Source organism: Mauremys mutica, chromosome 1, assembly GCF_020497125.1.
Source record: "Mauremys mutica isolate MM-2020 ecotype Southern chromosome 1, ASM2049712v1, whole genome shotgun sequence".
In the NCBI taxonomy this organism is placed as follows: domain Eukaryota; kingdom Metazoa; phylum Chordata; order Testudines; family Geoemydidae; genus Mauremys; species Mauremys mutica.
Genome location: NC_059072.1, coordinates 238,363,467 through 238,376,915, shown reverse-complemented (window position 1 = coordinate 238,376,915; position 13,449 = coordinate 238,363,467). Strand labels below are relative to the sequence as shown.

The following is a 13,449-nucleotide window of genomic DNA, read 5'->3' as shown; positions in this document are numbered from 1 at the left end:
AAGTAAATAAGGAATGATATTTACTCCTTCTCATAACAAGTACTAGGGGCCACCAAATGAAATTAATAGGCAGCAGGTTTAACAAAAAAGGAAGTGTTCACACAATGCAGAATCAACTTGTGGAACTCTTTGTCAGAGGATGTTGTGAAGGCCAAGACTATAACAGAGTTCAAAAAAGAACTAGATAAATTCTTGGAGGATAGGTCTATCAATGGCTATTAGCCAAGATGGGCAGGTATGCTTTCCCTAACCTCTGTTTGCCAGCTGGGAATGAGCAACAGGGAATGGATCACTTGATGATTACCTGTTCTGTTCATTCCCTCTGGGGCACCTGGCATTGGCCACTGTCGGAAGACAGGATACTGGTCTAGGTGGACCTTTAGTCTGACCCAGTATGGCTGTTCTTATGTTCTCTTCTAAGTATCCACTTATTTTTGATACTCAATTTGAGATATCTACAACCTGATTTTTCAGAATACTTACCATTATACAGCATATTATTTCTTTAGAGCACAGCCCTTATTGAGTTCAAGTGCAGCTGTGAGTGCTCATCATTGTGGAAATCAGATTTCTAGGTGTCCTAAGTTGGGCACCCAGAAAATGAGGAACACAATTTAGTGACCACCTGTGACATTTTTGGTTAAGTGACTTGTTGAGCATCACAACAGAACTCTGTGGCAAAGAGGGATAGAATTTCCAAGTGGCTGATCTAAAAGTATTTTGGTTGGTTCAGTTTTAAGTGACTTGCTAGGAGACCATTCTAAAACAGAATTTTAATTTGGATTTCCCCTGCCATTGTATATTATGATCAATGCAACACTAAAGAACTGTAGTCTACTCTAGCAGGAAGTCATCACAACCACAGAGAAGCAGTTTGATACCACACCTACATGAACATCTGTAAAACAGTATGTATTTTTTGGAGGCTCCTGAACACAGGAATATTTAGTTAAAAGTACTTGATTCAGTACATGTGTTTTCACACTTGATTAAATTAAAAACAGCATGGAATGAACTTGGGAAAGCTATAGAGCATTAAATCATGAACACACTGAACTAGATCAGTTTAATGAGAACTTTGCAGACTATGTTTTTTACTATTGAAGATATCCCTGACCAAACAGGAATCAGAACATTTTTGTTCTCCAATATTTCCTGTTAACTCTTCATGCCAGTGGCTACTGAAATATCCTTCCCTACCTGAGTCTTGTGCAGAGAAATCTCGACTTCTGCTTTAAAAAAGGACAGTTAAAAAAACAAAAACAAAACAATTAAGCATTTTCATTTTGAAAGCTGGTGCAAAAGTTATACCCTCTTCCCAATATAAATTGAAGCAAACTAGATTTTAGACACTTATAAAGATAGAAAGGTTTATTAAACAAATCCAGAGTTGACGGATATTACATAAATTAAACAGCAGTAAAATTTTACTAAAGTTTATGTACATATCACAGTGATTTTAATTGTGCAATGAGGGCTGACTTATGACTTTGAACAGTACTTATACATTGGATTTAGGACAAGCAACCAACAACATGTAACATTTGTCTAAGTTAACCTTGGAAGTCTAGCAGTTCAAATTGGTTAAGTAGTACACTGATGCCTGCTGCAACTACCACTACTTACTATCCAAATATTTATCAAGCAGTTAGGTTTGCCATAGAAAAGTGCAATACATGGAAATGTCTGTACACAGTACAGTACAAAAGGAATCATGCTACAGTTCTTGAAAGCTGAAAAATAATTGTATAGCATAGGAAGCACTGCATCACAAGCAGATGGGCTGAATAGTAGGCATATTTTAATTGCTTACAAAATCCCTGTTCATCCATTTAAACATAGTTTAGTACCTATATTTTGATCAATTAACAATGACTTTTCTACAGTGGAAGATCACATTAGTTAAAGCTCAGTAGCACAAGTATTAATCAATTAAGCTAATTTACAGGAAAATCTACAGCATGTTCTCCATCTAAATCATGAAGCATTTTAATCATTTGGTTACAAGGCAATTTAGTTTACAATGCAAGTTCATTCACTTAAAAGCTCATATTGGGCAGTTTAAAAACAAATATATGAACACAAAAATAAAGACAATTTTAATGTTTCTTTTGTAAGGTTCTTGTTCATTGAAGCTGAAGAAATATAAAGGTCTTATAGACTGTTGTGGGAAAACAGCACTAGTTTATATGCAAAAGCAACCATTATAAAAAGAACTTTAGAGAATAACACTTGAGTCAAATAATAAATGAAAAAATGTTTTAAATTACTGAAGAAATCAGAGTCCTTCATGCAGTGTTTCTGAGAACTCCTGGTTAAGCACTGATATATATTTGCAACAGTGTGGTGTGAAATCCCGATCAGCAAAGAGTTAAAATGAAACTGACCCAGCTATGCAAATAAATAAAATGTGTAGGCAGTGGTGCCTCTTAAATTCTATATTGTATAGGAAATAACTGCTCATAATTACAAAACAGTTTTCATTTAAATAATGTTATGAAATTGGTCTATGGTTAATAATCGTAAGTTACCAAAATGTGAAATAAGTTTTATACTAGAAAGCACAAAAAGAGATTATTAGTCTGTAATAATTAGAGCTCAGCAGTTGAGCTATATATGCACACACAATTCCAGAAAGATTGTAAAGTCAATCTATCAACTTAGTTTACCTGCCTGATAAGATTTCTCTACTCTCTGGCACAAAGAGTTTCAGTGCATCCATTGCCAACAATGGATAAATTTCACGGACAAAAATCTAACCCCTGGTGTGAAAACATTCAAGATCAATTACCACCACTGTGATATATGTGTTCAAATGTATTCCCCTCTTCTGGCTTTGAAGATGTAAATGAGGCCTTAGGCAGTTCAGTTTTTTAAATCTGCAAACTGAGTTATTGAAATTCAGCACACTCATTGCAATATGTACATTTTGTAATAAGAAACGGGTTTTGTAGTTCTCCATGAAATACTGTAAACTTACACATTAGAAAGAACTGCACTCTTTTGAAGATACAAGCTCTGTGTGCTGTGTACTTAATTATTCTATCAAATCAGCAAGATAAAGTTATGTCCCTGCATATAAATACATGCCAGATCAAACATTTTACAGAGATTGATATATTTTTACTAAGTAAAATGACTGTTCCTTATGCCAGTTCTGTGTCTTATTTTTATTTATTACCAGTTTCTACACAGTATTTAATGGGAGTGGCACTTGGGGCCTATTAATAACCAGCGACATGTGGCACTTGCATAAAGTTATCAAGATGTCAACAGCGACACAGAATTTCCCCTTTGGTGTCTCAGTTTACTACCAGATAAACACTGTCTGCCTTTCCGCAAGACACTTATGTAATCAGTCACACTCCTGTATTGTGTATAGGTCCAGGGATATATCCATCAATATAAAGCAGAAATTGGAGTTTGACATATGATTAATTCTACAAAATGATGAACATGTATCTGTCAGCTCAGTGCACTTGTGCACGGATGAGAACTAGGTGGGTACAGATGTCAGCAGCTTTTTACTGCTAGAGACTCCTGGCTGAAATTTAACTGAAGTCAGAAGCAGAATTATTTTACTAGCTTGGGTTATGAGCCAAGTGACTATTTGAATATCACATACTATATTGCATTCAGCATGCAGTTCAGAACAATTACCCAACTTAGGCCTAGATTTCAACAATACCTAGGGCACTGCAGGTTACAATTGAGGTGCAGAGATCTGTGGAGAAGTGTCCAAATCATCTGTTTTGGTATTCTTAAACTCTACTTAGAGCCATCAGTATAAGTAGTAAGACTCCAGTGCACAAATGTGCCTTTTAAAAAAATACTTTTGGCCTAACTACAAATTTATCTACAACACAATCATCGGAAGCATGTATTTTTTGTTTTGTTTTGTTTTTAAACCTTGATACTTCAAAATCAATTCCTTATGTTAGCGCAAATATCACAGTGTGAAACATGAAATCAAATATTCTTAAATTATAGCTAAATCTACCTCTGCGTGTATGTGTATACACACACAACACCTGTTAGTATTTGGTGTTACTTAAAATGGAGCATTATTGCAAATATTCCTAAAATACAGTGCTTATAAACTGATGTAGTCCACCTAGAAAACTGATCAGAGTAGATGAAAAACAGATTAGGTTTAAACCTGAAGCCCAATCCTGTACGTGTTAAACTCCTAATGGTGAGGACCTATAGGACAAGACCCTAATAAGTTTAGCCCTGGATTTTCAAATATAGGAGCACAAAGTTAGGCATCTAAACCCATATTTAGGCACCTGTCTGATTTTCAAAAGTACTGAGCACCCAACAGTTCCTACTTAGGTCAATAACAAAAAGAATTTTAACTATAATCAAAGTATGCTTGACACTGCTAGTACTCAACTTGGGGGAAAAAAAAGCTGCTAGGGAGAGCCAGGAAGTTTAAAAAAAAATGGAGCTATTGTACAGATCATTTCCACAAAGTTATTTAATTCTATGATTTTTAGGGAAAATATTCAAAGATAATTCCATATTTTGCAGCATAACCGAACAATAATAATGTTTAATAGCTTTTGGTTGTTTTTTTAAAATCCAGATTTGTTGTTAGGGAGGACTGAGTAGTCTTCACTAACACATTCCACTGTTTCTACTACTGTTCATATCTTTTAGATTACATGTTTTTCATATTTTCTTTGAGTAACTCATTTCTCCTACTTAAATATCAGAATTTGGATAAAGTAGAACACAGTGAGAGCAACAACGGATCTATCCCCAGCCCCTTATTAGCAGTATGCACTGCTTTATATGCCCTACAGTGATTTCACATATAAGGGAAACTCACTATACACAGTGTGTAGTCACCAAATATCATATCATATATATGTAAAAACAGTGCATTGTTTTAACCAAAGTTACTTATGAAGGCGTTAAGATGGTTTTTAAATGAACAACAAAACATGTCCTTTTTCTTTCTGCTTTCAAGTATTATGGTTGCAAATGTGAAGCACTGGAAGTTTTAGGTACAAATTTTTAAACTTAATTATTTTTATTTTTTACAAAGAATTATAAAATGCATATAAGATGATGAAAAACTCATTTATCCTTTTGTGATTTTCCCCCAGAGAACTTCTTGAAAAACATTATTTGAAAAATAAAAATCAGACTCTGCAAAGTACAAAAATTTACATCTTTGCACAGTTCCTGTGCTTTAGTTGTATGTATTCATTATATACATATATACTAATTTGTGCTTTTAATTACACAAGTTTAGTATAAACTTATAAAATTAAGTCTATGCATTAACTATGCAAAAAGGATCTGGGCATAGCAGGAAACTAACACTAAAACAAGTTAAAAAACAAGATAGAATTTTTCATGAGTCTACTTCAGAGTAGACTTTCAGTATCATAATTTGCTAAACTAATGCCAATTCCATACAGTTAAAAGGAGTCTCACTTGCCTGCCAATTGTTTAAATATTTATCTATTAATGTGCACATATGAATGTGATAACACTCTCCTACATGTCAAAGAACGTCTTCATGTATGTACTCAGTTCTTCTTTGCAAACTTGTGAATACCACTTCAATCTTCTTCCAGTTTCCAACATAAAACTAAAAGAAAAAAAAAAAGTTTAAAAGAATGCCAAGTTCCAGACTAGTATAGTTAAGATTACAATGCTGTGAAAATAGGGACATACAAATACTTGCACCACCTCATCTGTAAACTTATCTAGTATCTCTTCATCTACTATGCTACTTATTATTTATATATTTACTATACATTGGTTCAGCTATTCTTTAACAGCAATTCTCCTTACCCTTCTCCATTTTTCTCACCCTAACCAAATCTTAAAAAGAGCAAGGTAAATTTTATAGTGATGTGATTAAATAATCAGAAGCTGTTACCTGTCAGCTCTGTGTTCTTGGGGAATCAGGGCACAGTATACAGCCTGTCTGACTCACGAAAGACCTCCCCCCTCCAGCCTCTGCTTGAACCAAAGCTGATCAGAAGAAAGACTTACAAAAAGCAATGAAAAGGCAGTGGAAGACACACCTAAACCCCTGGGATAAGGGTCACAGGATAAAGGAAACTCCCCTCGCCTCATTTGCATCAAGGATGGGACAGGCAGGCATCCCCATTCACAGACTGAATGGAGAACAGAGATTCCAAGACAAGAACTGCACTGAACCCTGGGACCAGAAAAACTGAGAAGCACTGCATCATGGGGGAGCTCTGCTCCAGATGCTAATGAACCCACGCCTGCACACACCCAGCTCAGTAGTTATCAGACCAATTCTAGTAATAAATCCTTTATTGGTATCCAAAATACTGAAGCTTCCTAACTGCATTGTGAGCTCCCTTGAAGGAACACTGCCTACGGCCAGGAATGATCAGTTTCTATTGTCTAGCCTGAATAATACAATTTTGGTATACTCCCATGAGCCATCAGTTTACCCATAAATAAAATCTAGTGTTCTCCCTTGAACCATTGTTCTGTCCCTACAAAAATCCCACCCATGCTCAAGTAAGTGCTCTGATGCTTGGATCGAAAATCTGCATCAGTTCCACTGGGATTTCATCTTCTCCTGACTGATCATGATGGGGGCTCTGCCTGTCTCCAGCACTCCAGACCCTCAGCTACCATCACCACCTTGGACCCCCGATTGATTCAAGCTTCACATGGTGGTGAGAACCCAGCTCACTCTCCTTCTCTCTCTCTCTCTAGGTATAGCCTTCTGACGCTGACTTGTGTGATCAGTTATAGTTTTTTAAACCTGATTTAGATTAAATTTAATATTATAACTATTTTGTTTGTATGGTTATTACATGGCAATACATAACTTTCATAGTTAAGCTGGCTGCTTCTCTCTGCCCCCCCAGCGGGTGTTTTTTGGCTCCCTTATTCGCTCTGCAGCAACGCTCCTCGTACCTAAGCTAAAGATCCTTGCATCAAGTGGGTTACTACCAGAACAATTGCAACATGAAAGTGGGGATAGGCATGTGCTGAACCTGGGACATATGAGGGTGGCAGCTTGAAAGTGCTGCTCAACCCAGTCTGCTGAGTCCAGGGACATATAAGGGGTCAGCTTGGGAGTTCTGATAACCCAGTAATCTCAGACACATGTGTGTGTGTTGGTCTGATTCTGGGGCTGGAAGAAGGCAGCCCTGGTGAAAATAGGTCCTGCAAGATAGCTCCATTGGGAGGGAACTTGCAGAAGCAGAGCTCCATATGAGAACAAGTGACACAAACAGTACATTAATACAATTACGAACCCCACCCCAGAAGAGTAACGCTAATAAATGAGCATACCCCAAAGTAACGGGCAAATCTGGTAGCACTTTTTCTTCTGCATAAGGCTGTTGTACAAACCGACATTTCCTACTGAATTTCAACATACATAGTACATGCTGCTATTTTACTAAGGTTACTGCTGACAAAGATGAAGGCCAAATACCTTGCCGAATTTGGTTGTCCGCCCTCAGAAGTTCTGGAAAATTTCTAGATCTTTAGGGGCTACAGGAGGGGTTTTGTTCCAGTCATCTTCAGGATAAGCTTCAAAATTAGATGTATCTCCATCATTGGATACCTTCGGCACTATAGGAGGCTGACGAGAAATAAACAACACAAAAATGAAATAGATGTTTCATACCACAATAATTATCTCAATTAATTATTAGTCATCTTTTTGACCACATACTGTAGTAGTGCCTAGAGGCCAATCAGGTTGGTGCCCACATTGTAAACGTTGTATAAACAGTAAGTGACAGTCCCTGCTCAAAGAGCTTGCAGTCTAAAATACCAGACAACAGGAGGAAGAGAGAAAAATGCGGATGGGAGAGGGATGGGGGGTAATGAGGGGAACAGGATAACAAAAATAAGATTGGCTAAAAATTACATAGTCAGGGGCACGATTTACAACTGCCACCTGCATACTATTATCAGGGTGCAATTTACTCAATGCATTATGGAAGAAGTGATTTGTGAGTAGAGAAATGAAGGGTAAGATTTATGGATTCTCCCATTCATGAAGAGTTGGGATGGGAGTGGCTGAGGGAGAAGCAAGTGCTCTAGGGTGCTATCACTGGTAGAAAGAAGGCAGGAATCAATGGCTCAACAACCTAGTAGGCCTAATAGGTCCGGGCTCAATGCTGAAGGACCTTAAAGATGAAGACCAGGAGTTTGTCTAGGATAGGGGTCGGCAACCTATGGCATGCATGCCAAAGAGGGCACGCAAGCCGATTTTTAATGGCATGCTGCTGCCTGCCGGGACTCCAGTGTGCCATTAAAAATCCTGCTCAGGCTGGTCTGCTCTCCTCTGCGCTCCACTACCTCTGTGGGGGCAGGGAGCAGAAGCATAGGCGTGCGCATGGGTGGGCAAATGGCCCACTCTCCTGGCGCAGCAAGCCGTGGGGTCCACGCTCCTGGGCCAGAGCGCCCAGCCGAGCACAGCAAGCCGCTGGCCCCTCGCCCGCCTTCCCCCCTCCCCTGGAGCCCTGCCGCCGTGCACGCAGTGCTCTGAGGGGTGGGGCTCCCGGTGGGCAGCGTATCTGGCTCTGCTTAGAGCCTCATAGTAAGGGATCTGGGACTTGGGGAGTTGGATAAGGGGTGGGGGTAGTCAGGGGACAGAGGGCAGGGTGGGTTGGATGGGGGTGGGATCCCGGGCGGGGTGGTTAGGGGCAGGGGGGCTCTGGAGGGGCAGTCAGGGAGCAGGGGGGGGTTGGATGGGGCATGAGAGTCTCGGGGTCTGTCAGGGGGCGGATAGGGGTCAGGGTAGTCAGGGGACAGGGAGCCAGGAGGGTCCTGGGGGAGGGCAGTTGGGGAGGGGGGTCTCTGGAGGGGGTGGTCAGGGGACAAAGAGCTGGGGGGGGTTGGATGAGTTGGGAGTTCTGGGTGGGGGGGCCTGTCAGGAGGCAGGGGTGTGGAGAGGGGTTGGGACAGACAGGGAGCAGGGGGGGTTATATGGGTCGGGAGTTCTGGGGGTCCTGTCAGGGGGCGGAGAGTGGTTGGATAGGCATAAGAGTCCCAGGGATCTGTCTGAGGGCAGGGGTGTGGATAAGGGTCGGGACAGTCAGAAGACAAGGAGGAGGGAGGCTTAGATGGGGGTGGGGTCCTGGGGTGCAGATAGGGGGTGGGGTCCGGGGGTGGGGTGTTGGGCAGTCACCCAGCCCTCTGCCCTGAGCCCTGACCCCCCCCATACACCCAGCCCTCTGCCCTGAGCCCCGCACCCCCCCCCAGGCCTCTGCCCTGAACCCTTACCTCCCTCATACACCCAGCCCTCTGCTTGACTCCTTCACCCCGCTCCCCACAACCCCAGCCCTGACTGGCACCCCCACACATACCCTGGCTCCCCATCTGCCCTTACACCTGCACCCCCCTCACATGCCCCCAGCCCTGACTCTTGCACCCCCCTCAAATCGAAGCCCCCCGACCCCATGCACCCCCCATCCCCACTCCCACCCTGAGCACCAAATGGAAGCTCCTGCACCACCACCCCATTCCCACCTGCACCCCTCACATCAAATGGGAGAAGCCCAGGTAAGTGCCCCACACCCAAACCTCCTGCCCCAACCCTGATCCCCCCCTCACTCATTCTAGCTCCTGGCCAGACCCTTCACCCCCAGCCCTGTGCTCAGTGCACTCCCATCCTCAGCTCAGTGCACAGAGAGGAAGAGAATGGACCAGAACCAGGGAGAAGGTAGGTACCCACTGTATGTAGGCAGGGTTGTGACCCCAGACCGCCAGTGGGGTGAGTGGATCCGGCAGCCGGGATCCCAGCTGGCAGGAGCCAATGGATGGAACCCCTGAGTAGTAGTGGGCTGAGCCGCTCAGCCCACTGCTGGTCTGGGGTCCCGGCCACCAACCCCGCACAGCCTGCTGCCAGTCTGGGGTTCTGGCTGCTGGACCCTTGCCAGCCGGGGTCCCAGCTGCAGGCCCTGCTCAGCCCACTGCTGGCCGAGGTGAACAGAACCCCAGACCAGCAGTGGGCTGAGCAGGCCGGCAGCGTAAGATCAACATTTTAATTTAATTTTAAATGAAGCTTCTTAAACATTTTGAAAACCTTGTTTATTTTACAATACAACAATAGTTTATTTATACAATATGTAGACTTATAGAGAGAGACCTTCTAAAAAACATTAAAATGTATTACCATCACACGAAACCTTAAATTAGAGTGAATAAATGAAGACTCGGCACACCACTTCTTAAAGGTTGCTGACCCCTGGTCTAGGACAAAGCGACAGACATGAGAGTGGAAGAGGGCTGATGTGGTCTTTGCAATGAGACAGGAAGAGGTTCCTGACAGCAGTACTTTGAATGATTTTAGAGGGGGCATTCATATTTTCAGATATGATGGCTCTATTAACAGAATAAAATTTCTGTGATTTAATTTTTGATAGAAGGATGAGCAGAGCTAAGAAAAATGCTCTGGAATAATGCAGACTCTGAATTAAACCCAAAAGAACACAAAGATTACATAAAGGCTGAAGCTCCATCCTTAACTCATCTGTTTTCTCCTAGAGATTTGATCACCATCAATAGTCATATCTTTTAACTCTCTCTAAGGGTCAATGGGCATCTTAGCACTGACTCTATACCGGGTAATATCCATAAATAAAGTAGGGCCAATTATTACATATGGCAAAATGCCTTGCTCCTGTGGTGGTATTTCCTTAACATTAATGGGGTAACAGGGAAGGAAAAGCAGGAAACAAGAAGAAATGAATAAACATCATGAAAGAAAGGACGAGGTAAAGTAAGTAGTAAGGATAAAAACAAATAAATACTCTCCCGCACCCCTCTTAAAATAATTAGGAAAGAGGGGAGATGATTTTATAATCATTTGTAGGCATGCTCAAGGCGTCTCAATTGTTGCACAGTGCTTGTATACTATGGTGAAGGGCACCTTAGTAATACAGTAAAGAGATTAGATTGTAACAGAACATTCTTGGAAGCTTTGACTAATTGCTTAGTGACTAAAATTTCAGAGAGTTAAATATAATATGACTTTTTCCTGCTGAGTATTAAGAAGTGATTTGGTCACATTAAATATTAATCTATTTTTAATATGTCCTTGCCATGACATCAGCAGGTCCTTTTGCTGGCAACAAATGTGTCTCTTTCCAACCACTCCTCAAGAGAGATTTGTATATTTTGGCTTAGAAAACACCTCAAACCTATTAAACTGATTGCTTGTAAGTTTAAAATGTTTCACTCAGATACTGCACTTCATTAATATCTTATGCTTTTTCTAGTCTGGCAATAAACCCATGCAGGAGAAAGGCTTTCAGCAGTTCAAATTACAGCAGTTCAAATTACTTTTTATTTTAAGAAAAAGTAGCCACATCATAAAATGCTGATTTTACAATGTTTTATTAATAAAAGTATATATTTAATCCCAGTAGAACTTTTAAAGCAAATGTGGAGATATTGTGAGGAACCATCTGTTCTTAGCTTCTCCTGAAGGTCTTTTGCATTTCTAATATTGGCCTGGGAATCCCCAGTCTCCATAGCCTTCCCTGTCTTACATCTAGCACATAATCACCAGCCTACTCTCCTTCTGGGCCTGAAGTACAGAATGGGGCTCCCTTTATCTCTCTCTCATTAGCCAGATGGGTTTGTGTACAGCAAACAGATGTTGCCTTCTCTCACACAACTCCCATCCCCTACTAGCTAGGGAGCAAATTTAGCATTGTGAATCAAACCTGCATCTTTTGCTTGGTATTGCAAAGGCATTGGACTATCAAACCGCCTAATATAAAGCTTTATTCATATAATTTGCTCTAAGCCATTAACAGATCAGAACATTACTATTAATTCCTTCAGGGAAACTTATGAAAAAATTCTGAAATTAACATTATTCCTGTTAGATATGGGATATAGATGGTTTTCCTTAGTTATTTCAGTATTACATCCAAAATCATGTGATCAATATGGAACTGGGGGGGAAAAACGATGGTACTCATATAAGTAAGGCTACGTTTTTAGTCATGGGTATTTTTAGTAAAGTCATAGACAGGTCACAGGCAGGGTGACCAGGTGTCAGATTTTCAACTGAAACATCCAGTCAAAAAGGGATCCTGGCAGCTTCAGTCAGCATTGCTGACTGCGCTATTGACTGTCTATGTGGTGGCACTGCATGGTGGGGCTGGCAGGCTCCTTGCTAGTCTCCGCGCCATGCAGCTGGCAGGAAGCAGCTGTCAAGTCCCCCCTCCGGCTCCTACACATAAGGGCAGCCAGGTGGCTCTGCATGCTGCCCCCGCCCCAAGGCCACCCCACAGCTCCCATTGGTTGGGAACTGCAGCCAATGGGAGTGGAGGGCGGTGCCTGCAGACAGGGTAGCATGCAGAGCCACCTGGCTACACCTCCGTGTAAGAGCCAGAGGGGTGTGTGACAAGTTCAATCACAGAGACCCCCTTGGGACTGTCACCTGATGTGCTGAATTTGCCTCTGAGCCCATTTTTCTTGCCAGCTTGGGCCAGAACCCTGCCTTGTTGAGCCAGACATGCTAGCCAGCTGAAAACATAGACCCAGGTCTGGTCCACGCCCCCAAAGCTGCAGACTAACTGAAAACAGCTCAGCAAGTACTCTTGTCTCCAACACCCAGACACTCAGTTCCCAATGGGATCCAAACCCCAAATAAATCAGTTTTACTCTGTATAAAGCTGTTACAGGATAAACTCATAAATTGTCCACCCTCTATAACACTGAGAGAGATATACACAGCTGTTTGCTCCTCCCAATATTAATCCCTTACTTTGTGTTAATAAAATCACTTTTGTTTATTAATGAAGTATAAAAAGTAGGATTTAAGTGGTTTCAAGTAATGACAGAACAAAGTAAGTTACCAAGCAAAATAAAACAAAACACACAAGTCTAAGCCTCATACATTAAGAAACTCATTACAGATAAATCTCACCCTACGAGATGTTCCAATAAGCTTCTTTTACAGACTAGACTTCTTCCTACTCTGGGCCCAATCCTTTCCCCTGGTACAATTCTTGTTAGTTCCAGCTCAGGTAGTAACTAGGGGATTTCTCATGACTGGCAGCCCCCTTTGTTCTGTTCCATCCCCTTTTATAGCTTTGGCACAAGGCAGGAATCCTTTGTCTCTCTGAGTCCTCACCCCTCCTTCTAAATGGAAAAGCACCAGGTTTAAGATGGATTCCACTTCAGGTAACATGATCACATGTCACTGAAGACTTCATTACCCACTTGCTGGCATACAAGGAAGGCTTGTAAGGAAAACTTACAAGTAAACAGCCATTGACAACCAATTGTCCTAGTTAATGGGAGCCATCAAGATTCCAAACCACCATTGATGGCCCGCACTTTGCATAATTACAATAGGACCTCAGTTATATTTCATATTTCTAGTTTAAGATACAAGAATGATACATTCATACAAATAGGATGATCACACTTCGTAGATTATAAGCTTTGTAATGACACCTT

At 41.5% G+C, this 13,449-nt stretch overlaps 1 protein-coding gene across 1 annotated transcript in view; it reads right to left on the bottom strand.

The window, feature by feature from the left end:
• Positions 1–1,356: 1,356 nt before the first annotated feature.
• The window catches only part of PRKX (protein kinase X-linked), a 106,010-nt gene continuing 93,917 nt past the window's right edge, over positions 1,357–13,449 (bottom strand). Inside the window, exons 8-9 of the mRNA XM_045002389.1 lie at positions 7,451–7,600; positions 1,357–5,605 (exon numbers count right to left, since the gene is read on the bottom strand). Coding sequence (XP_044858324.1) covers positions 7,475–7,600 — 126 coding nt within the window. The 3' untranslated portion in view covers positions 1,357–5,605; positions 7,451–7,474. The remainder of the gene's footprint in view (positions 5,606–7,450; positions 7,601–13,449) is intronic.